The 22,786-nt window shown below is 51.4% G+C and overlaps 9 protein-coding genes across 9 annotated transcripts; 6 read left to right on the forward strand and 3 right to left on the reverse strand.

Annotated features, from left to right (window-relative positions):
• Positions 1–2,623: 2,623 nt before the first annotated feature.
• HO173_010762 (uncharacterized protein) lies at positions 2,624–3,643 on the forward strand (the record flags this gene model as incomplete). Its single annotated transcript, XM_037312647.1, has 3 exons — positions 2,624–2,720; positions 3,051–3,193; positions 3,395–3,643. 3 exons carry the CDS (start codon positions 2,624–2,626, stop codon positions 3,641–3,643), a joined length of 489 nt encoding a protein of 162 aa, XP_037160495.1.
• A 1,875-nt stretch (positions 3,644–5,518) lies between these two features.
• Positions 5,519–5,770, forward strand: HO173_010763 (uncharacterized protein; the record flags this gene model as incomplete). Its single annotated transcript, XM_037312648.1, has 1 exon — positions 5,519–5,770. One exon carries the CDS (start codon positions 5,519–5,521, stop codon positions 5,768–5,770), a length of 252 nt encoding a protein of 83 aa, XP_037160496.1.
• A 1,135-nt stretch (positions 5,771–6,905) lies between these two features.
• HO173_010764 (uncharacterized protein) lies at positions 6,906–8,720 on the forward strand (the record flags this gene model as incomplete). The annotated part of the gene is made up of 1 exon (XM_037312649.1): positions 6,906–8,720. The coding sequence occupies one exon, from the start codon at positions 6,906–6,908 to the stop codon at positions 8,718–8,720; it is 1,815 nt and encodes a 604-aa protein (XP_037160497.1).
• Positions 8,721–9,215: 495 nt separating this feature from the next.
• HO173_010765 (uncharacterized protein) lies at positions 9,216–9,818 on the forward strand (the record flags this gene model as incomplete). Its single annotated transcript, XM_037312650.1, has 1 exon — positions 9,216–9,818. The coding sequence occupies one exon, from the start codon at positions 9,216–9,218 to the stop codon at positions 9,816–9,818; it is 603 nt and encodes a 200-aa protein (XP_037160498.1).
• Positions 9,819–12,179: 2,361 nt separating this feature from the next.
• Positions 12,180–13,220, reverse strand: HO173_010766 (uncharacterized protein; the record flags this gene model as incomplete). The annotated part of the gene is made up of 1 exon (XM_037312651.1): positions 12,180–13,220. One exon carries the CDS (start codon positions 13,218–13,220, stop codon positions 12,180–12,182), a length of 1,041 nt encoding a protein of 346 aa, XP_037160499.1.
• A 1,667-nt stretch (positions 13,221–14,887) lies between these two features.
• HO173_010767 (uncharacterized protein) lies at positions 14,888–17,604 on the reverse strand (the record flags this gene model as incomplete). The annotated part of the gene is made up of 2 exons (XM_037312652.1): positions 14,888–15,974; positions 16,025–17,604. 2 exons carry the CDS (start codon positions 17,602–17,604, stop codon positions 14,888–14,890), a joined length of 2,667 nt encoding a protein of 888 aa, XP_037160500.1.
• A 902-nt stretch (positions 17,605–18,506) lies between these two features.
• HO173_010768 (uncharacterized protein) lies at positions 18,507–19,180 on the forward strand (the record flags this gene model as incomplete). Its single annotated transcript, XM_037312653.1, has 2 exons — positions 18,507–18,586; positions 19,009–19,180. 2 exons carry the CDS (start codon positions 18,507–18,509, stop codon positions 19,178–19,180), a joined length of 252 nt encoding a protein of 83 aa, XP_037160501.1.
• Positions 19,181–19,277: 97 nt separating this feature from the next.
• HO173_010769 (uncharacterized protein) lies at positions 19,278–19,849 on the forward strand (the record flags this gene model as incomplete). The annotated part of the gene is made up of 2 exons (XM_037312654.1): positions 19,278–19,383; positions 19,446–19,849. The coding sequence occupies 2 exons, from the start codon at positions 19,278–19,280 to the stop codon at positions 19,847–19,849; spliced, it is 510 nt and encodes a 169-aa protein (XP_037160502.1).
• A 99-nt stretch (positions 19,850–19,948) lies between these two features.
• Positions 19,949–21,699, reverse strand: HO173_010770 (uncharacterized protein; the record flags this gene model as incomplete). The annotated part of the gene is made up of 5 exons (XM_037312655.1): positions 19,949–19,981; positions 20,037–20,748; positions 20,800–21,115; positions 21,176–21,539; positions 21,592–21,699. 5 exons carry the CDS (start codon positions 21,697–21,699, stop codon positions 19,949–19,951), a joined length of 1,533 nt encoding a protein of 510 aa, XP_037160503.1.
• Between the last annotated feature and the right edge of the window lie 1,087 nt (positions 21,700–22,786).

Here is a 22,786-nt window from a genome sequence, read left to right on the forward strand (position 1 = left end):
TGGTCATCGAGGAGCGTTTGCAGACCAGGTATGGGGCCTCAGTCACGGACAACGCCCCTGAGACGCAAAGGGCGGCGTACTCACCAAGGCTGTATACCCCAGGATTTCCAGAGTTCCGCAAGCCCACGTTCAACAAATACTCTGGCTGGTTGAATATGAGCCATGTCCTTGGATACAATATCCGCGTTGTCATCTGCAATTGTATCGACAGCGTAAGGAAGGTCGGGTACGAAAGAATGTTGTCCCGGAAACCGGCAGACGTCTCAAAAAGTCGTTTGCCCATGCCCGGATAGAGTGAGCCTTACCGGTGAAAGCGAATACCATACGGTTGTGACCACTGGCGGACTAGGCCTTGGCTACGGCAGGTTGTTCGAGGTCGTTAGAAATGAGTCGGATTAGATCTTTTGATGTTTGAACAACGTAAGAGGATCTTAAGACGTCGTGCATGCGTCGGGCGGTAGTCGCGTACGCCACGTCTGAGAGTGCGGCTTCTTCGTCAGACTGTAGGTACTGGAGGAGTCGCTCCTTGTTTGCTTTGTGCGAATAAGAAGGCCGCGCCGAGCATGCTACAACATTTGGTCGGCCATTGCGCGAATACTTCGGAGATCGACTATACTTTCACGAGGTTCCCCCATTGTGTACCTGTGCCGTGCATCTCGACATAGCCAACATCAAGAGGATCCACATTAGCCTCTTACAAGACTCGCCTCTATAGCTTAGTCTACCATTTAGCGTGTGGCTGGGTAATGGAGACAGCATCCGCAGAACAACTTTACGCAGAGCTATTGATGACTGCTTGAATGTTGTCGTTGTCAGAAAATGCATCTTCAAGGCATTTCAAGACTAGGACGCCAACTCCTTCACCCCGACAGGAGTACCCGTCTGCATCGTCGCGTAGCGTTTTACAGTTTCCAGTGGGAGACAAGAAACCTCCTCGGCTTGACCTGCTCAAAGGCTGGGGACATTCAAAAACGAACCATCACCTGCCAGTGCCGTGTCACATTCCCAGGAGAGCAAGGCAGAGCAGGCTAGAGCGACAGAGGTAGTGCCTCCTGCACATGCTCGAGGAAAGGCTTCGTACTCTGCACGGACCCGGGGAGTATGTAAGGTAGGCGGGCTGAGTGAGAGGGGACATTTCGGGCTTGGGTATTACTTATATTCATGTATTCTTCAGAACTCGGTTGTAATTATTTATCTCGTCAAAGGGGAAACACACTCTGAAATTCAAAAGCCTTTGACAACACCACAAGGAGGGGGATTTCTCGGGAAAAAAAGTGCTTCATGATTTCAAGATATCGACGGTAGTGATACTTCTCGCCGCAAATATCAAGTCGTCAAAGAGCATGTTGGTTGAACTACTCCAGCTGCTAAGATGCAATTGGTGCAGATTTCCACGGCCACGCATACACAGCAAAATCAAGTCGAATAAGGCTCTCTGACTGGCGGTCGGAAACATCTGCAAACAGCGATATTTAGGTTGGTCTTGAAAAAGGGATAGAAGGATTTCTTTGGTGTGTATATGGCTATACCTTAGGCCTTTTTTTTGACCCGCGAGATGGGGTAGTAGCTTTGTTGCTTGCATCAAGCCGCCAATGACCTGGTCCCCAGTCCGACAAAGATGGTGTGTAGCGATCCAGTAGGACGTATTGTACGTGACTGTGGAGTGCTTCTTCAATTGACTATTATTGAGCCAAAGCGTGATGTATTCATTCCTCTGTGCAGGCATATAGCATAAAGGACGTGGATAGGTACGGTAGAACAAGACATGCAGCACCAAAAGGTGTCGCCATGGAGGAGGGAAATGAGAAGGTGTAGAATTTGGAGATGTCGATCATTGAAGGGGGGGTAGATTGGAGATCAGCGTCGGCCAGCCTCTGATTTGATGCATTTTGTACCTCATTTCTAATATTTATGAGTAAATATGCAAGATGCTCAACCATGTTCCTTACCGAATGAATCGACGGGTATCTATGCGTTGTACCTTCTCCACCGAGTCCCATCCCGCAGGCCTGGTGTTGCAGAATTAGACATCAAAGATTGCTACTTGATTCGAGCCTCGCGTTGAAGTTCTTGCGACATGCTCGCTGTTTGCGGATTCAAGTATTACACAATGCCCTGTAAATGGGATGAGCTTCCCGCTACATTCAATTGGTAGGTATGTATATGTGGAGGGGTAAAGCAAAGTAGAGTAGCTTATGTACCTCGTACCTCCGCTGTTCATGTGACGCTAATGCACATCAAGCGGACGCAAAGACCGGAAGTTTGCCGGTCTGATGCAGGGGGTGAAATTGGCTATAGTACCTTGTCAGCCCAGTACTGTTCCTGTAAGTGTAGCGTGTTCCCTCGTTATACCTTACTTTATGCGCTATAGATATGTGCAGTAGACCTTCATATAAGGAAATCACCACAACCGGAAAGAGCAACTACTCCAGCCAAGTACTCAATATGCGACTCACACAGCTGCATCACAGGTATCCAAATCTTCTCACAGCCACAAGACCCAACGTCCCAAATTGACTTTATTGTACAGGAGCCCGTCCTACCTCCACCAACCACCCCACAGGTACACCCCCACGACCCACCCTATTGACCCGCAACCGCCGGACGTTGTGGCTTTCCAACCATGCATCTGGACGTGCCTTTTTTCACTGCGGGTTTGCTGACCCTGTTCGTCCTAGGCGCTATCGGCAACATGACCCTCCTCCAACCGGACAACCAATGTAGGCACCATCTCGTCATTTCCACCCCTATTCGAATCCTGCATGGCCCGCATAAGCATAAGCGCTTGCGAGATGCGCACATTTTGGGTAACGCATGCCAGAGAACATTAGTGTAGCAATCGTCGCGGGTCTGCTTGTAGCGGTCGGAACTCTAGATGGCTCTGTGATCAATCCAAATTTTGCGCATAGGATTATCAGGGGATTGCATCCAAGGCATTGGGTGGTGGAGGCCAGTGAAACGGGTTTTCACCTCGCTCGATGCGCTGATTTTGATCAGTGTCCTCGTGCTGATCGGTTCTCCAGTAGAGTCTTTCTACACGCTGATTCTAGGTGAAATACACAGTGCACGCGATGTTGGATTATACGGATCATCCTACATAGCCACCGCAGCCGTGCTACCCATCATCCTGCTCCTCGCCGCCTTGATCAGCCCCCAGGCTTTGCTTGTGAAGAACTTTAGCCGCCGCGGATCGGTGCGTTGGAAGATTCTCATCACGCTCTAGGGCGCCTCATTATCATCCATAGGGGCGTGGTTCCGCGTCGGCACTAGCTACCTTCAGTAGCGACCCGCGGGCGATCCGGGGTGGTATCAGTCCAAGGCGTGCTTCTACAACTTGAAGTTCACCACCGAGGTCACGGTCATCTGATCATGTCTCTTCCTGCGGGTCGATCAGAGATCCTATGTGCCCGATGTGGCGAATCGGCCTGGGGAGTACTCTGGCATGGTGGAAGTTGGTGGTTGGGCAAAGGGGAAAGAAGAGCATTCGGCATTAGGGGGAGGCAGTGGAAGTGAAGAGTACGTGCCGCACAGTTTACAAAGGGGCTCGAGGGAGGATGAATACAGTCGTGGGCATGTAGGAGGAAAGGGGGAGAAGGAGCACATCGTCTTGCTAAGAGCATGTGCGGCGAATGAGGGGCAGTAGACGACTGAGAGGCCTTGGAAGACTCAACTGGCGTCACACACTTTTGGTAGCATGTCAGACTTGTGGAGGAAAGAAAACGGTCTCAAAGACGCTGCTATCGCAACATTCTTTGCGTATGATAGATAGAAACAAAGATTAAACCAAGGAGTGCAGTCCAACTATTTAGTAGGGAAACTCACTTCACTTAAAAAGGCGCCGGAAACAGTGAGTAGGTAGCTTCTCCAGCCCACTATTTCCTAATCCGTCTTTTCTTTTGATTCGATATGTACGTAAGAGTTGCTGCGAGACTAAACGGTCTCCGTAACTGTCCCACAACCCAATCCCGATTTGTAGACAGGAGAATTGTTTCCTGGAGATCTTGTCGTGGCAGAGCGATAGCTTCCGGAAAATCAGGGATCGTTGTGCTTGTCATTAGAATACTGCGATGCGAAACGCACGTTCGGACGGAAGGAGTATGATCGACAGTCCCGTACCTGCACCCTCATGCAGGCGATGTGCAATCTTAATGTTCTGTCCATCCCCTTCGACTCTGCCCTCGCAACGATTCTCGCGAATCATTTGTATCTCGCCCTCATCCATGCCTTGCCTGTATCCCCCTGCATATTCGACAGTTCCCAAATTTGTCGCGGGAGTGTCTCTTTTCAGACATCACTTCTGTATCGGAAGATGCAGTCTTCCGAAAACAATGAGATCGTCATTTACGACCTCTTTTCTAGGACGAGAGATATTACTGCGACAGACACCGGTCGCTTTGCCTTTTTCCTGAGATCGCCCACGGCTATGTTTTATCGTGTGAGACGAGTTCAATAAACCGCAGTGAAAGAACCACATAAAAGGATCATTCCCGGCCAACTTTTCTACCCCGATACGAAGCTTCAAACCATCTCATCGGTCATCTCTCAACTGAATACCTTCTCGCCAACATGAAGTCTATCTTTCTCTCCGCCCTGGTTGCCTTCAGCTTCGTCGCACTCAACACCGCAATCGCACTTCCGTGAGTACATCCGAGCCCCCTTTACATCCTCCTCCTCCCCCAGCCTCAAAATCTATCTCAATCGCCCAAATCTCTCCTTCTTTCACAGCCCAGGCACCATCCTATACCTTCACTCCCAGCCTTAAGAACCAATATTAACACCGAATAGTTCCCCAGTGACCGCGACTAAGAGCTTTACTACCCCTCCCCCTTTCACTTTTCCTCCGTTCACCATCCCTATCATCACAACCCTACCGATACCTATAACGTAAGTAGCTCTACCCATTGATTTGTAACCCCTTTACGTGTTCATGTCGCGTTGACTGACAGACGTGAGATAATTAGGCTGCTGTGAACGACAATGGAGCGAGCTGCTGAAAGTGCACCGTTGCTCAACCGCATTCATCCGGGCTAGTAGACTCGCGCAGTGAAGTCTGTGGGGGAGCGAGAGCAGGGTTGCAGATACTTGATGGATACGTTGGCATTTATTTGCGGGGTGCATTGTTAATTAAGAGGAAAAGCCATGGCACGCTGGTCGAGCTGGCTGTCGGAGTTCTTGTATGGGTATTGAGAGCCTTTTCAAGGCCGTCTGTTCGATATTGGATAACAGGGCACTAGTCCATGGATGAAAAACAATCTTTCACCGCCTACAATACCCTCGTCTCGTATAGTCAAAGCAGTGACCCCGTCCTATAATAGCATTGATTCGTATCGATATTCTTTCGAAGCATACCACGTAGTAACTCTGGCGCAAATTTCTCGCTGCCCGTGCTGGTCTCGAAAACCGACACTCTTATACATCTCTCTCCTGTCCGGAACTCCTGAGTAGTGCCTAAATTTCTACGACCTTGTACAAATCCGGCCTTACTCTTGCCGTAATCCACGTCCACGAAACCTTCGCAATGACAGAAATGGCACCAAGCCAAGATCCCAGACCCGCTCCCGTCGTCCGGCTCAACCGTCTTCTATCCAGCCTCGCTCGGTCAGGGCTGCACTTGGCGATGGCTGTCGTATTTCGGCGGTTTACCTTCGAGCTCTACGAAACCGACGTTTCCGACGTCAGACTGGCGCATGATACGTTTGTGCCTGCGCTGAAGATGGATTCGAAGGGTGTCATGGTAAGGGTGATTTCGAATGAGCTCTCAGCTAGGTAAAGACGAGTAGTCGTACAGGAAATTGTCTTTCCCTCTCGCCAGCAAGGACAGACGGGCGGGTATGTTTTTTTTGGCTGCACGGTAGCGGAAGAAAGGAGTGAAACAGCTAGATAGGAGAGTGAAAAAGTTGCGTCAAGGCTCGTGAATCGATAACTGCCACTGCTCTTCCGTATCTTCGTTTGTAGTCGTTCAAGATTAATCTGCATATCTTCCGCTTGCTATCACAAGATTGAGACCGTATCACGCTAAACCTTATGAGGGTTCCAGAGCACCTGCTCTAGTCGGCATCTTACTTCGGCCTTACCATGAATGAACTGCAGTCCGATGAGTCGTCTAGAAATTCACAAAGAGACGGTCTATGTGCAAAGCAACGGACCATTTGACTGTCCGACCGATTATAAAAAGACCCATGCTGCCTTTATCAAATGCAGGTGGCTTAGAGTAGTTGTATGTCGCAACTCCACGTACTCCACGTCACCCGATAAACAAGCCTTGTCGTCGCCACTTAACCTCTCTATGTAGCCAAACCTCCCTGCACTTGGTCGTCGTCTCACTCCGAGTGGTGACTGCAGAGCTTATGGGATAGGAGGGAAAGAGGCGGAAGTATAAAATGTCGCTGTTGATTGCTCTGGTACCCTGTAGTCGTATCGCAGTCGCCATCGCTTCTACTACCAGATGCTATCCCATATCCTATCCTGGCAGGGTTCTCGTTTCAGGGATAAAAGGACAGGCTACTCAAATCCTTTCTTGATCGATTGCCACCACTCAACGACGACCTAAGTCACGACCGGCCTTTCAGCGTCGACGATTATCGATTATCAGACGGAAACCTTGCAACAAACTGATTTGTTGCAGATTTCTTAATTTCCGCCTTTGCGAAGACCAGGATGTTCTTGCCAAGACGAGATCACACTACCGCTTAAACATGGGTAATTTAGCCGGAGTAATTCGCCACTCCACGCGTTGCGCCACCAACAATAATACGCAGTCTCGTTTGGCTGGCTAGGCATCATTTCAACGATGGAAAGCATTCGAGGCATCCCCAGCTCTAAGGAAGATAACACGATCAGCACTTACTACGGTCGCCACGCGTCCTCGTCTCCTTCTAACAACCCAATTTGCAAACCGTCAAGCTATGAAACGCTCGCGAAAAGCGGACGGTGGACATACAGAAGCGGAACGGAAGAAGCCGCCCAAAAGGGCCCGGGGTAAGAAAGCTGAAAGTTTGGCGCCCTCAACTTCAGGAGAAGAAATTGTCAAATCCAATGACGCGACTTCGCCGGATCATACTACAGCCTCGAAGCAGCTCAAGAAGCCTGGCAAAACTACCAGAGCGCCAGTAGACGAAACATGCTGGTTCAGTGCAAAATCCAAGGGTATTGCCAAAGACTGTTACGAAGTCTATGTGGACGATGATGGCCTCAATTACGATGCCAGCTTGAACCTCAGCAGCATCGATGGCAACAATAACAAGTTCTACTACATCCAGCTGCTATGCCGTACGGACACTGACCAATCTAAATTTGCGGTCTGGACGCATTGGGGCCGGATCGGTGAGGCTGGCCAGAATAATCTGGATGTAAACATGTCTCTGGAGACTGCCTTTGTTCTTTTCAAGTCAAAGTTCAAGGACAAGACCGGCCTGAAATGGGAGAACAGGAGTGAACAGCCAAAGGCCAAGAAGTACACCATGATCGAAAAGTCCTATGGCAATGAAACAGACGATGAAGCAGGGGATCAGGCTCAACAGTCCAATGAATCTCCTCAGAAAATCGCATTGCCGGACTGTACGCTCAACGAGGAGTTACAAGAGCTCGTGCGCTTTCTTTTCGACGCGGGGATCATGAAGAAGTCCATGGCTTCCCAAAAATACAACTTTAATAAGTTGCCACTAGGCAAGCTGTCGAAAAGCACCATCGAAAAGGGTTACCTCGCACTTAGGGAGCTCGGCGATGTGATCTTGAACCCCAAGCTGGCCCAAGAAAAGCACGAAACATCTCTTGCGACCGCTTTCAACGACTTGAGTTCTCAGTACTACACTATCATCCCCCATGACTTCGGGCGGAACAGACCGACGCCAATCAACAGCGAAGCTCAGCTCAAAGCTGAGATGGACTTGGTGGAGACCCTAGGGAACATGCAGATCAGCAATGAAATTCTCAAAGACACCGAGTATCCAAAAGACCCGCAAGGAAATGCCATTCACCCTCTCGATGCACAAATGCGATCTCTGGGACTTCGAGAAGCGATTCCAGTTGACAGGAAATCAGTCGAATTTGGTCATTTGGAAAGCTACCTGAATCATGCGAAAGATGGCTACTGCCTTTCCTCCGACACCGCGATCCAGAATATCTACCGCATCTCTCGCTCTGAGGAAATAGACCGCTGGATCGCTGGCGGCTATGACGCTGAAGCCATGAAGACGAAACTCGTCAAAGATCATCGGAGACTACTCTGGCATGGCTCGCGAGGCTGCAACTTCGGCGGTATCCTCAGTCAAGGTTTGCGCATCGCCCCTCCAGAAGCGCCTGCTAACGGAAAAGCCTTCGGAAAAGGCATCTACCTTGCAGACAGAGCCTGTAAATCTGCCGCTTATTGTGATCCGTGGACATCAGGGCAGACTGGACTACTTCTGCTATGCGAGACACAACTTGGAGACCCAGCATATGTTCGGAGGGACCATGAGTACAACGCCGCCGATAGTATGAGGAAGAAGGGGCTCATCTCCACCAAAATGGCGGAAAATCCTGCAAATGAGCCCTTGAAATGGATGGATGCTGGTGTCGCGAATTCGGAGCTAAATGGCACGCTCATGCCTGATCATGAAGTCAAGTTGCCATCAGCGCGTGGGAATCCGAATGAGTACATCGTGTATGATGTGGCTCAGATCAAGATTCGTTATGTATTCATGCTCAAGTGGAAAGACTCCAGGCAGTGGGGTATCTATTGAACAGAGAAAATTCAGCATCGGGGAAACTGGCTGTGCCCTCGACGGAAGTGCTTGAAGCTATGTATATGCTCTGGTGGAACCGTAAAAGCGGCTGATTCAGGAATGTATCGAGGCCATGTATAAATCAGCCTTACGGCTTGAGAGAAGCTCGATGAGAATGCCAGGACTTGCCTCGCAACAAATAAAACGCTCGCTACAATGACTTTGGAAAATACTTTTGATGTTGCCATTCGACATCCTCACGGGACTCATGCATGTCGCATGCACGATCCAGTCCTCCATTGTAAGATTACCACTCGGTCAAGAAGAGGCCCAGAAATTTCAAAACATTACGCGCAATGCAAACAATGCCGCATATCAAATCCACGCTCTCCAAACTCGCTCTCATGTTTGTCAAACCAGCAGCCACGTATCAAACCCCGCAGTACCAGTACATAAAAACTAGTCGTTGATATCCCCGCACATGAGACCCCTTCAAGGAAGGAAAAAGAAGCCATGGCTCACCCATCCCACCCACACTCCCTTCACCGAGAGCCAACCAGCTCCCCACAGGGATCAACGCATTCCACCGAGACAAGCTCGATGCACGAAGCCGATTCCCTCCCCCTCTTAATTCAACACCGAACCGGTACCCTCCACTCTCCCACTACCGGCCACGCTTTCATCCACGTCCACCCATCGCCTCCCGTCAGCCTCGCATTGCTTACCAAAAACGCGATCCAAGCGCTCAGAGAGACGCACAACTCTAACAACAGCCAAGTCATACCCGGGACCGCCATTGTCGAATGCCTGACCGTGCATTGGGGGGTTCCAGCCCAGAGACCCGGTGCGCTGGCTTTCCCAGCTACCACTCAGCTTTCCGAAGAGAATGTGGAGATGGTCTTGAGTTACATGCGTCGTGGTAGAGGCTATGACTTTGTGGAAATCCGGTTCAAAGAGCCGGCCGCGGACCCACCGTTGGGATCTCTTCCAATCCGCTCTTCTCGGGAGGTCCCACCCGGTCGATCGATGAACAAAAAGGAGCATCAACCCGATCAGCCGAAGGGTGCTGGAGGAGGAGGGTTTGAAGTACCGCCCGAGCTGGACTATCGTTCGTAGGGTCAGGAAAATGCCAAAGGAAGAAATAGTAGACTTGGTTGGGCACTCGAGCCATGCAGCCTGATTCTTCTAGAAGAACGGATGCGGAACTCGAAGGTAGGCACGTATGACTGGTAACAAGGAACTCCGAGCCTTAATGTCACAAGGAACCTTGAAAGACTTCACAAAAGCGGGGACAAAATCCTGCCCTTGCCAAGAGGAGACAAATGCTCGCACCCGAATCTCAAAGCCATATTTTACACCCCCCGATAACCCACACCAATCCCCTCTCCGTCACTTCTGCAACCTCCTCCATAACCTATCCAGGATTACCGCCGGCTGTGGAGCGCCCGCTCGTGAACCGGGGGAGTTTAGAAGCGAGACGGAGGAATCTCCCAACGGAGACACGACTCGGTGCGGTAATACAGTTCTCGAGAAGACGGGGGCATATGGTCCGACCGAGGTCTACCTTCTTGCGGTATGGATAGCAGGAAGCTCGCATACACGGACGGTTGTGGCCGAGGAGTCTTGAAAGTCGTTCTTTGAGCTCGGCACCACCAAACTAACGCACTGCATAAAGTGAATCAATCCATGCTGCCACACTCACAGCAAGCAATAGAGATCGCCATCGGTCATGCTCAGTGGAAAGTCAAGAGTACTATGCCCGTCGAGAAAGATCCACGATGCAAAAGCGCGCTTGCATCTTGAGCACATATCTGCCAAAATGGCTATGAGACGCATCGTCCCCACGTTCGCCCTTCCTTCCTCTCCCGGGTTACCCTGTCCATGATCCCTGCACCTGCGACCTCTATCCCCCCAACCTTGCACCAACCCCGCAATCCCATTCCCTGACTCCATGCCCCAACATCAACGAAAACCATCAGGCCCCCCTCCACCCCAATCTCAGCTACCCATCCCTCAAACACGGTCCCACCCCGCTCGCAAACTACATGCTATCTTCTCCAGCAAAACCCCCCAACCTCGACACCCCGCGCGCCGCTCGTAATCCCACCCCGTCATCAAATCCAGCCCGACCCCCTCTCCCGCAGAGGACCAGTTCCAGGCTCATCGGCCTCATCGCACGCACGCAAGGCTCGGGCACTCCCTCCCTCCCCCGGGGCCAGCATGCCCCAACTTCCCTCAGCCGATGGGAGACACAACTTTACCGCGACAGCCGTGTGCAGCGAGCGGAGTGTGACAGACTTTGGATCCGTATCGTAGATGCGCGCGCTCGCTGTTGGCGCAGACGTGGACGTAGACGTAGGCGTCTATATCAATGGATGAAAGAAGATCCGATCCGATCCGATCCGATCAGGGACAGTCCTTTGCAGATTATGAGGCAATCCAGCAGGGGGCATCTCATTGCCTACTTATTTCCTTTCGCGCGGGTGTATATTGCCTCCCGCTGCGCATGACGATCCCCATCCGTGAATGAACGCGGCACAGGCCGCTTTGGAGAGGGTAGGCGATTATCATTCGGCTCGTCGGGAGCGCGGATGTGGAATCTGAGCTGAGCTGAGCTAGGCTGATGACGATGATGAAAGGGGCGGTGAGGGATGTGTGTGTGCGTGGTTGTGCTGGAAGGGAGCCCTTGTTGTCGTCGTCGTTGGCGCGGATGATGAAAGGCATCATCTCTGTTCACCGGCCGCGGTTCGGATGACGAGTCAGGTGCGTCCTCCTGTCCTTCTATCCGTCGGGTCCGCGATATACATCCGCGACTTCGTGTTCGTTGCGCCGACTTTCCCGCTCATCGCTGCTGCGGGCGCTTGCTGATGGGTGGCGGTTGGCTTCGCGATGAGGTCTCCGTGGCGGGGTTTCTTGGTCAAGTTGATGGGTTGATTGGGCTTCGGTTCTTGGGTATCTTTGTTGCCAGTGCTGTTTTGTTTTGTTTTGTGATTCTTTCATTTTCAGGGTTGATGGGTTCGCTGGATATGCCAGCTTGCGACTTGTACGTCTCTTCGCGTCTTCCACGTCTTTCCAGAGATAGATTACTGTGTAGCGAGGGTGCGGTCGATTCTATCGGCTTATTTCCTGAAGCAGACTCCGGCGCTTTCCGTGCTCGTCCAAGGTTATCCCTTCTGCGAGGCCGTCCGGCGGCGGCGTCATCGTGTAACCGCTGCCTTCCATCTCGACCATGGGCTGCTTCATGTTGATAAATTCAGTCAGTACCAGCTCGATCGTAAACGCTATGCTTTTGGTGAGTCGGTAGCAATGATGTGTAGCACTGGATCGATAGGTGCGCATACCGCAGCTGAAGACAGGGAGATTAGGATCTTGTTATCAGACAGTACCTAGTAACCGCAGTGGCCGAATCGAGATATGATAGAATGAATACATCCGTTCCTCCCTCCCACCCCACCCTCTCTCACCCAAAACCAGCACTCACGGTGTCTCAAACCCAACCTCAACCCAATCATACCCCTTCACATCCCTCAAACACACCAACATAGTCTCCAAACTCTCATCTCTGAGTTCCGTCGTTGGGGGGAAATGATGATAAACCTGCTTATCGACATCCCAATGAACGACGAGGCTTTCGATCCACCCGCGAAGAGCAAGCGCTTGCGGTGCGCTGCCCGTGCTGTCGTTCTGCATGCCTGCCCAGACAGCCTGTTTCAGTTCGTTGAGGCTGACGGACGAAGGGACCGACACGGTCGCGTGGTAGGGGTCGGAAGTCCCGGTCACGGGATTGGGGACGCGGTGTTGGATCGTCAGGGCGACTTTGTCGAAGGCGGCAGGGGGCGGGTCTTGGTTTGTGAAGGCGGCGTGCATGTTACCGATGGACGACGGGTGGTACAGACTCGAGTGTACGATCAGCGGGCTCTCCGTCATCGATGTGGGACCCATGACCGGAATCGTCGTTCTACTTCGTGGCCGAGTGGCGGTGGTGGATGGCAACATGTCGGCTGGAGGCTTCGCGGCCATTTTTATAGGGTTCCAGTCGATGTATGGCGAGTTTTTCGCTGCGTGGGTCGATGCTCCGGTAGATCCCGCCCCTCGAGTCTGTCCCATGCGTCTCGCGCGATCCCTTTCCCACTCCGCCTTCCGGAACGCACCTTCAATCGCGAGAGAGGTACCGTATTCCTTGGCCAGTAGGAGCCTTTGCGAAATGATGTTCTGCATAGCCGAGAGATTCTGCTGCATCTCCACCAGTGGAGATCCGGGACGTAGTGGTTTGAGAGGAGCCAGTAGGTCTAGTGGAGTCAACAGCGGAGTCTCCGCAGAGTGTACGGGCGGGAGAAAGATTGGAGTTTCGTTACTCTGCAAGCGGAAGTCGTCAATGAGTTTGTGGCCGAGGTACTGGTTCTCAGACCCTCTTCTGGGCGGAGGCGGCGGGGCCATTGCTGTCATTCCAAGGCTGGTTGAAGGATGGAAAATGCCTTCCTGGTAGATGGACGTCGTGTTGGCCATGTGTCTTTGCATAGTTGCTCGTGTGATCTGTATCCAAGCAGTGGACTTGGTTTGGCGGACACAGAGCGCCCAAGAGCATATAAATTACTCAGAAACTCCGCACTGCGGAATGTATCCGGAAGATTACCAACCTCTGCCAATTCCGTGGTTTGAGATCGCTTGCTAGTAGCGAGAAACTCTTGCTGCACGTGCCAATACACCATTATAACATCTATTGAAACTTTGTTTTGTTTCGTCTTTTTTGTCTTTTTTCCGAATTCTTTCCCAAATGAAAGCACACAGGTGAAAATTGGCCAGCTGGGAAAGCAAGTACAAGGAAAGCAATCTCCGTAATAGATTCTGTACAACCCCTCACAGTATTTTTACTCTTATTGCAATGGTAGTCGCTAAGCTCGCTCACCTTGTTTCATGATGGAAACAGCCGTCAGATGTCATTCTCAGTCTGCCCCAGAGCCAAACGACCTAGCTTCCGAACAAGGATTGGTTAGCAATTACACCAGCCACACGTAAATACCTAAAGTAGCAGGATCGTCAATGAAAGCGCCGTACATGGTACGTCTTCTGGCCTCCCGGTCTAGTACTACCGTGGCACAAATCTTCGTCAGCCTCAACCCCAGACTCAGCAACCAATCGCATCTCATCGCTATTACGCGCCGGCATCAAGGGTAAGCTTTCTGGGTAAGGGTATTGGCCTCCGGGCGCCGACGGGGTCAGCTTGTCCGGTCGCTCTATTATTTTTGGTCTCGCACAGGCACATTTTCTTTTCCCGATTGGGTACACCTTGCGAAGGAACCTGCACGGCAGCACATCACCCTCCAATTCAGACCCTCGGCAGCATCAGCCGATGTGACAACCCAGCCGCATCCCCCAATTAATTTAGCACCCTCCAATCTCAGCCACGCGTCCACTTTCAGCCCCCAAAACCGCTGCAGAACAAGCCAACTCGGCCGACAAGCGAGGCACGGAGCGCGAACCTAATTCAACATAAAGTAATTTGACGCTGTGAAACAATCATTTGAAAATCATCATGCAAGGAAACCTTCACCTCCTCCCGGGCGCCCAATGGCATCTTCCGAGCTGTCTGTTCGACACGCGCCCTCCACCCCTAGTATCTAACATTTGAGACCCTAAGTAGTGCAGGAGCAGCTACCGCCGAGGCGATTCCATCAGCGGTGGGAGAAGGAGATCCCAGCTGAGCTGGAAGGTCATTTGTGACATCTCACGGGCCGAATCGGGCATTACTGGTATGGCTGGGGACTATCTTGGCGGCCATCGCACATATCTCGCCTAACAGAACGTTGTTTCCGATGACGCCGATTTGATGCTCAGTCGGAAGGGAACAGCCGAAGGGCAACATAAGTACATCTGCTGTCGGGAGCATTCCTGCGGCTTGGGTTTGCTGTAATAAGTCTCCGCCCCCCAGATTGAAGTTATTTGAACAGCTGGGCCAGTGGGAAAATATGGGAGAAGCACCTGTTATAGATGGGTATAGATTAACGTAGATAGTCATAGATTGGGTATATGTGCGCTAAGAGCAAATCTTCTCCTGGATGCCTTTTCGGAGCCCTATGCGGACCTTGCGTGACCGAAACACCGTCTCCACCAATGATAGACAATTCGAAATCCTGAAATGACGTACGGAATCCAGCAGACCTCATGTGATAGCCAAAAACCTGCATTCATCCCATTTGAGGATGCCACGTGGTTCTGATAACCTCCCTCTTCCGCACCATCATCCTACTGGTGTTCGCACTTGCTACTTCCTCCTGCCTCGCTGCGCCAGGTCCAAACGCCTTGATCGTCGCCACCTTCGGGCTACATCCCTCAATCTTGACGCCAATCATCGTAGCGCTCGAGTCCCTCTCTGTTTTCGACCACGCCGGGGCATCACTGCCACTCAAGATTAACTTCCTCTCGTCCTCACTCAGCATGATCGTTCTTTCCAAGAAAACAGCCTCGAACCATTTAGTGTCCGCGAAAACACGCTGTTTCATCTCCTTTGCGCGGACGTTAATTTTTTCCGCTTCTTCGAGGCGTAATTTTAGACAGACCATCGTGGAGTCAAAGGCCCTGAGGGATTGTTCACCGCGAGCCTTCCATTTGGCAATTTCGCGCGCCTGTTGCGACTTTAGGGTTGATCGCTCGAGCTCTTGGGCTGGCATAAGCTCTTGCAGGATGTCGGCTTTCATGATGTCCGCGTCCTGGTCCGGGTTGTCGACGGAGATAGCCATCAGCTCGTCCTGGTCTTTGCGGTGACGGGTGATGGTATCCATCATTTCCGTTGCGAATCTGCGTTGCAAAGTCTTGATGGTGCCTTCAGTCATCGTGGCGATCTTCTCTCGTTCTGAAGCCACACAGCGTTCCCGCTCGACAGCGGCATCGGGTGATTCGAGCTTATCCTTCATCATGTCAATCTCACCCCACTCCCGATCGTGGCGCCGCTCGATAGCTTGCCGCTGTTGTAAGCGAATCCTGTCCAGCACTCCGCGCAGATACTCGAAATGATCGTTGATGTCTTGTAAGCGCTCAAATTCTCGTTTAGTCATTTCCCGTGCTTCGGCTTCTAGACATGCTTCTTCCGCTTCCCGTTCCTTTCGCAGCTGGCGCTCTGCCTCTTCTACTGCAGCAATTGCTGCTCTTATCTCTTCCTCTTCAGCTCGTTGATCGGCCTCAAACCGTGCGAGTCTCGCAGCTATTTCCCCTTCTCGCCGTGCTTGATCGGCCTCTGTACAAGCACAAGTTCTCCATCTGGCACCGCAAGTATAGCTGTGACAGGTGAGTATTGAATGCTTATAGAGTTTGGACGGCAGACTCACCAGAACTCGGCACGGCACTTGCAGGTAATGTGCCGACAACCTGACGTTAGCTCCACCAGGGCCCTACAACGGTAGCACCTCCGCCATCCAGCCCTTTCCGCTTGATCCAAAGTCGGACCAAGACCGTAGTCTTGTGGGCAATCCTCATTAGAAGGATGTTGAGGCCCACGGCAGGTTGTGCACAGCTTGAGCGCACAATGAGGGCACTCCAATATCCCATTCATTCGCCTGGCAATCCGAGTGTCAATCCATTTCGCGCATTTCGGAGATACACAGTAATAGCGATTGCCAATCGCAACCGCATATTCCAAAGCTTTTTCATCAAACTGAGCCAGGGCTTTGGGAGGGAGACGCTCCCGCATGGTCTTTTTGGGGATCTCCTGCAGGCAGCACTTGGGTGGAAAGGTAGCCTCGTTGCTTGTGGCGGTGATGATCAGTTGCGAAAAACATGACGGACAGTACTTATGGTGACAAGGCACGTCCACGGCTTTGGTATCGGGCACCTCATCGAAGCAGCTTGTGCATTCATAGGAAGTTGGCTCTGGCATCTGGGGCTCCAATGAAAGTTCGCTCTTCCTTTTCCGGCCCGGTAGAAGCTTGAATAGTTTGTGACTCTTGTTCGTCCTTTCTTGACTTTCTTGAAGTCTTTTCTCTAAAGCCGCCATGCTAGGACTGATATGTGGGTTCAGCTTCGTCCTCAAGCTTTCTTGAGAAGAATTAGCCCGAGATCGGCTGGGTACCTTTGGGGGTCGCAGAAAGCCAGGATCCTCGGCCTCTGACTCTAGGCTTGTTGCAGAATCATGTGAAGTACTCAGGCTGCTGGCGGAACGGTTGGTAACATAGTCGCTGTCGGGTGTGGATCGAGCCGATATGATTGATGAACATTCTGGGACTTCGGGTCGGTCTCTTTTACGTGGTGTTCTTGATGATTCGATGGTAGTCCTTACCACGATAGCTTGCCTTTGCAGCCTGGACGCCCTCATCGCACGGTGTTCGTCCAAAGATTCTTGAATGATGTCTCGAATCTCCCTTGGTGTATCTCCTCTCACGAACTCCAGCTCCTGCGGTATCTCATAGTCCTCCCAAGCTGTTTCCCCCATGAAATTTGGTGTTTCTGATTTGGATGAGTGCTCTGCTGTGCTTGCAGCAGTTTGAATAGAGTCCATGCTAGGCCTCGGAGAAGAAGCCGTGGCTCCAGCTAAATTCGCTAAGGAGCACCTCGGTGCACGGACTCCATTCTGCGTCCGTGAAGGCTTGCGAGCATCAGTCTTACGAGTGACATGTTGCGAGCTTCCGAAAAGCTGTACGTCTGGTACGATTGTTGAATATTGGTCTTGCGGGTGCGGAGAGGGAAGAGGGGAGAAGTTCTGCGACGTTGCCGATGTGTTCGATCTCGCAGAAACATTGGATTTCGACCTGGTTCGAGAAAAATAGTCTGAGGAGGCCCCAGTCCCGAGGCTACTTGGCGAAGTCGCCTTTGGAGAGGGCATCGGTCGAGCTGGCACCACGAGACCCAGGCCGTCACCAGCCGTGGGGGTGGACGTACCACCTAGCAAGTATTTCATCATCCTGCCGCTCATGGTTTCTCCCAATAGTATGCAGTCGGAGATATATCCTAGAGATCAATATTTGAAGAATTGGGAGTACATGATTTGAGAGGTATAAGATCCGGCGGCGCAACGGTTGTAAAAAAGCCATGCCTCGGAGTAAAGTACAACACCAACGGTGGGAGGGGCCGCTTGAGCATGAAATCTAATCTAATATACGTTTCATCTTGAAGTGCGCCAAGGCTAGCAGGGCGCCATAGAGGTGCGGAAGAATAGACGCCTAAAAGCTAAGATTATTCGCAAGGAGCAGTTGCGGTCTGAGTCTCACAGGGACCCCTTTCGGGGCCGCAGTCGTAATTCACATGATGCGATGCGAGGCTGAGATGCGAAGGCTGAGATACGAGGCAGTAGAGTAGCCTCGTACCGTGATTGAGTTGGGTGAGACAATGAAAGACTATTGGAGCTGCTGGTGCCTCGACCAACGCCTCGGTTTTAGAGCAGTCGGCTTCGCGAAATGGACGCGATGCAGCAAGATATTCCCCTCACCAGTGATTCCGGCTAGATGGGATCATAATGAAAGACAACAAAGGAGCTCGAAAGATTTATCCATCTACTTCGCTCGGATGCTGTGGTACCTGCAGCAGGTGCCAGATGGCAGATGGTACAAAGGTGAGGCCCGAGGGAGCAGGCGCCTGGCGAGGTTGAATTTGGTCGCAGGTTGGGGGGCCAACTAAGGTACCTACTTTAGCTTTCGGGGGACTAGCGGGTAAGACTAGCTTTGGGCTTAAACTCAGGTCAGACAAACTCCAGAGGGCGCAGCCGCGTGCTAAACCGCCAACTTGACCCCTGTGTTGGTGAGTCTCATCTCCCCATTTATATCAATCGTGGCCTCAGGCTCACAGTTTGCCTCGCGTCGAAGAGTATAGGTACCGGAGATGAATCCAGCCTTTCGTCGTCAGCTTCTTGCCATTGCACTCTGCAGACAACGAGCCAGCAACAGTCTGTCTAAGCCCGAGTAAGCAGCTTCCTGCAAAGTTCATCCAAGAATTTCCATCTGCAAATCCATGTGCCGGGACCATGCCAAGTCGGAAGAGCAAAGAAGAATTTCGGCTTTCCAAACAGCGGTGCGATTTTGCCTCGGGGCACTACCCTAGCACGGGGGGAAAAAAAGTGCGGTAAACCTAATCTGATTTGGTTAGGGAGAAGCGGGGCAAACCACATTTCTATGCAAATCTACCCTTCTTCTCTACATTTCACTGCAAGATGTCGTCTCCCAGTACTCATGTTAGACGGGAATGGTCAAATGACAGGCTATTAGATAGTAGTGGTAGAGAATAATGTCACAAATATGTGGTGATTTGGGGAAGGCCACTACTCATTTGTTTGTACCACTCTCACCCCTCCCTAGAACCGCTCACCAATTATCTTATCTTGAAGTGGGATGAAGGAACAACCCCGCACCGCACTGGCGACACGCATCCAGCAAACAGCAGACGAGAGGAAAGCCACTCAACTCATGCTTGTGGACATGGCTTTCATTGGCATCGTGAAGGTGTCATCGCACGTGATGTACGCTAGTCCTGACATCTGGCTGTCCCTGCAGCGATAGTCTCAACAGTGATCGTGTATAAATAGTGCTGTTCGTAGACTCCAAGCCTCAAAGCCTGAAAGTATTAGGCTTTCACTCAAGAGGCACTACCATCCGGATGGCGACTCCAACCCAAGCAAACCTGAAGGACAAAAATGCTCACTACGCGTCAAACTTCAAAGAAGGGCAGTTGGCACTGCCTCCTGCGAAGAAGTATGCCGTTGGTAAGTCTCACGTGGTCTCCAAACCGTTTCGGAGCCCACCGCCTGACTTCCGACTCTTGCAGTCACCTGCATGGACGCCCGAATCGATCCGGCAGCAGCCTATGGCATAAATCTTGGCGACGCCCATGTGATCCGCAACGCTGGAGGCAATGCTCGCGACGCCCTGCGCTCTCTGGTCATCTCAGAGCAGCTGCTTGGCACGAATGAGATCCTGCTGATCAAGCACACCGGCTGTGGTATGTTGACGTTCAAAAATGAAGATGCCCACGCCGTGGTCGAGAAGAATCTGGGGGCGGCGGGGCAGCAGGAACTGTCAGGCTTGGACTTTCAGCCTTTTCCAGACCTTGAGAAGGCTGTGGAGGATGATGTAAAGTACCTGAAGGCTAGCAAAGCTATTCCAGATTCAATCATGATCAGTGGCTGGGTGTATGAGGTTGAGACTGGGAAAGTAAATCAAGTCTTATAGGCATTGGACGGTTGGGATTTGGAATCACTGTGGAGTTGGGCTTTTGGGGCCATGTCTCTTGTAACAGTTTGGCTGTTGCATTATAATCAAGCAGCACAATCAAACACTAATTCTTCTGTTCGGTCTCGGGGCCTTAAATAATCAAGCAGCACAATCAAACACTAATTCTTCTGTTCGGTCTCGGGGCCTTAAAACCGCCTTCGTCTTTGTCTTCTCCCTTTTGCGGCCAGAGGATCTGCTTCAACATGATAGCTCGGACCATCATTCCAACGACGAAGAACCAAGTAAGTATCAGAATCGCTGTCATGACACAGCCGATTATTTGGATCGCTCTAGAGTTAAAGGCTTTGCCAATGGCGAACGTCGATGTCACTAGTGCCGTATTTGGGAAGACATATGAATACCATGTCATGGTAAAGACCATTTTGTGCGGGCCAACGCAAGACCAGTGAGCGCCAACGGATATGAAGAAAAACCAGAATGCGAGACCCCATATCCAAAGGCTCATCCATGCCGAAACGACCTTGAGTATCATTGCCGACATTGGGGTATTACCCATGAAGTCCGGGGGCAACGCTCGTTGAGCGCCCTCTGCCATCCCTATCACCGCTGCAACAGTGAACCCGCATGGTCCAACCGACACGAACATACCAGGTCTTGTGCTTGCTTGAGGTAGCCTCTGGGTCATGAGACGGTAGATGAATGCAGAGTAGATCATCAATGAGACCATGAATCCAATGCCTTGTAGGGTGAATCCACCAACAATGATGTCGAAGGCTCGCCTCTGCTCGAGAGTCTGGCTGAGTACAGCAGCATGAGGTCCAATTATGAGAAGCGGGTATGCTGGAAAGATCCAAATTGGTGTCATATTTTCTATTGTGAAGGATGCGGTCGACCACCTGCAGGTCGTCAAAGTCTGCGCCGGGTAAAGATACGCTGAAAGTCCTCACATGATCAAGTACACACCCATTGAAGCGATAAGAGCCAAGCCTGCATCTACCCAAAACAAGACGACAACAACATCGTTGAGCCAATCACCAGCGTGGCTTGGACCAAACTGAGATATGTTGAGTAGAATTGTACCGAACGAAACTACAGCCGCTGGTATGAAGAGTCTTTCTGTGGGATGCAGAAAAGAAGCTTTGAATGTTTCTGGGTGGAAGTAGAAGCGTAGAGATATCATCACAATGTTGAAAATAAAGAGGACGATGTTGAGAAGGAAGAAAATGATGCCGATAGCTTCGAGGCCGCGGAATCGGAACGGTACTATCCATTGACTGGGTCAGCTCTCTGAGAGACTTCTAGCACCTCATAGACTGTGCTTACCATTATAAAGCACGTTCGATATCCCTCCTGTAGCCATGGTCATCGTAAAGAATGTCCATGTGTAATGCCTTAGCCTCTCCCTCCAGTGTAGCTCGTCGAGGATGCTGCGAGCCAGACTGGTAGTGCTCAGGTTCACCTGATCGCGAATGTGAGGTAGCCGATGATGTAGGCTGTTAGGTGTGGAATGATCATTGGGAGGCGCGACCCCGTTAGGCGGTCGAGCACTATTGGGTGTTGTGGAGCCGCCGTTTTGGACCTGATAGTCTTCAATTGTAGGAGCTTGATAGCCATTCTGCCCAGGAGACAGCATGTGGTTCGGTATGTACATGCCTCGATAGACTGTCGTGTCATCCTGGAGTGTTCCCTGAGGCTTTTCAGAAGAAGGTCTTATAGAGGAAGGGTCGATGGTGACGTGCTTCTTTTTCATCTTCCCGAGGAACCGGCTGGGGCGGCGCAGCAGGTCGAAGAGGGGAAACGGGCAGAATTGCTTGTGAGGGTATAAAAGCCATCACCGCCGAAGTCATCTGGAGACTGACGATGAAGATAAAAGACAACCTAAGTCACGCTGAGCCCCAGAGTAGCTTGGTATATTAGCTTGAGGTTTGTTGAAGCGTAGGGGGGTTGGTAACGTTGGGTCTTCTCGCAGGGCTGACACGCAATAATGGTAGATATCTGCACTGAAGAGGTCTCTTTCTTCGACTTCTTATGCTTAGGAAGATACTGGAGTCTTGCGTGCAATGCGCAATGGGCGATGAATCTGCTCCTCAAATGAGATAAGACCGAGGAATGATTTTTGGTTGTTGACTACTTTATGGGTGTCTTGTACAAAGTCTTTTCGCTGCAAGCCTTCCACTCGTATCTCTAATCTTGGCCAAACCTTTTCGCCAACAGCAATATGTTCCCCTCCGCTTGTCCATTGAAGCTCTACTTGATGAAGAATTCCATGTTGCTTCTCAGTTGGCGGTCCACGTCAAGCAAGACGCTGCTCAAATTCCGGCAGCTATGACCTGTATTCCGCCTCCGCAAGACTTCGCTCACTACCAACCATTGGCGATCCTCTGCCTTGTTTTGGATTGTCTTTGCCAGTGTCAAGATCCAGGGACCTCGTCTTGCCTCTATCTCGGGTTTTGTACTCGACACATCGATCTGTCCCACGTCACTTCGCTCTCCGGCCGACCTGACGCCTTGGGGAAGGCAAGCAGACTCAGGCGCGACGATCTCCGTGAGTTTGGGCTGTTAGTAAGCGGATGCCGTGTCCCCGCCTCATCGAGACCGCAGAACGATCGACTTCCTCCCAGCGTAGGGACTGCTGGCTGTCTGATCGGTCGACTAAAGTTGGGTTGACTCCCATATCCCGTCGCTCTCTTCACATCGCCTTGAGCGTCGCGGTTGGGCAAGGTGTAAGGTACGGCTGCGGAATTAAGTCTGAAGATCGCTTAGAGTGGTTGCAACGAGGAGTTGCATCGTTGAATGCCTAACCAGGACTTCGAGCACCGGCGGTTGCATTCGGGGACAGATCACTTATATTTCCCTCGCCGCTTCTCTGCATCGTTCTCTAGGAATCCCACTAGTATTGGGTTTTCATCTTCAAAGCCCAAAGTTCTTGCTGGA

Source organism: Letharia columbiana (genome assembly GCF_014066305.1).
Source record: "Letharia columbiana isolate WasteWater2 chromosome Unknown Sc0000052_s0, whole genome shotgun sequence".
In the NCBI taxonomy this organism is placed as follows: Eukaryota; Fungi; Ascomycota; class Lecanoromycetes; order Lecanorales; family Parmeliaceae; genus Letharia; species Letharia columbiana.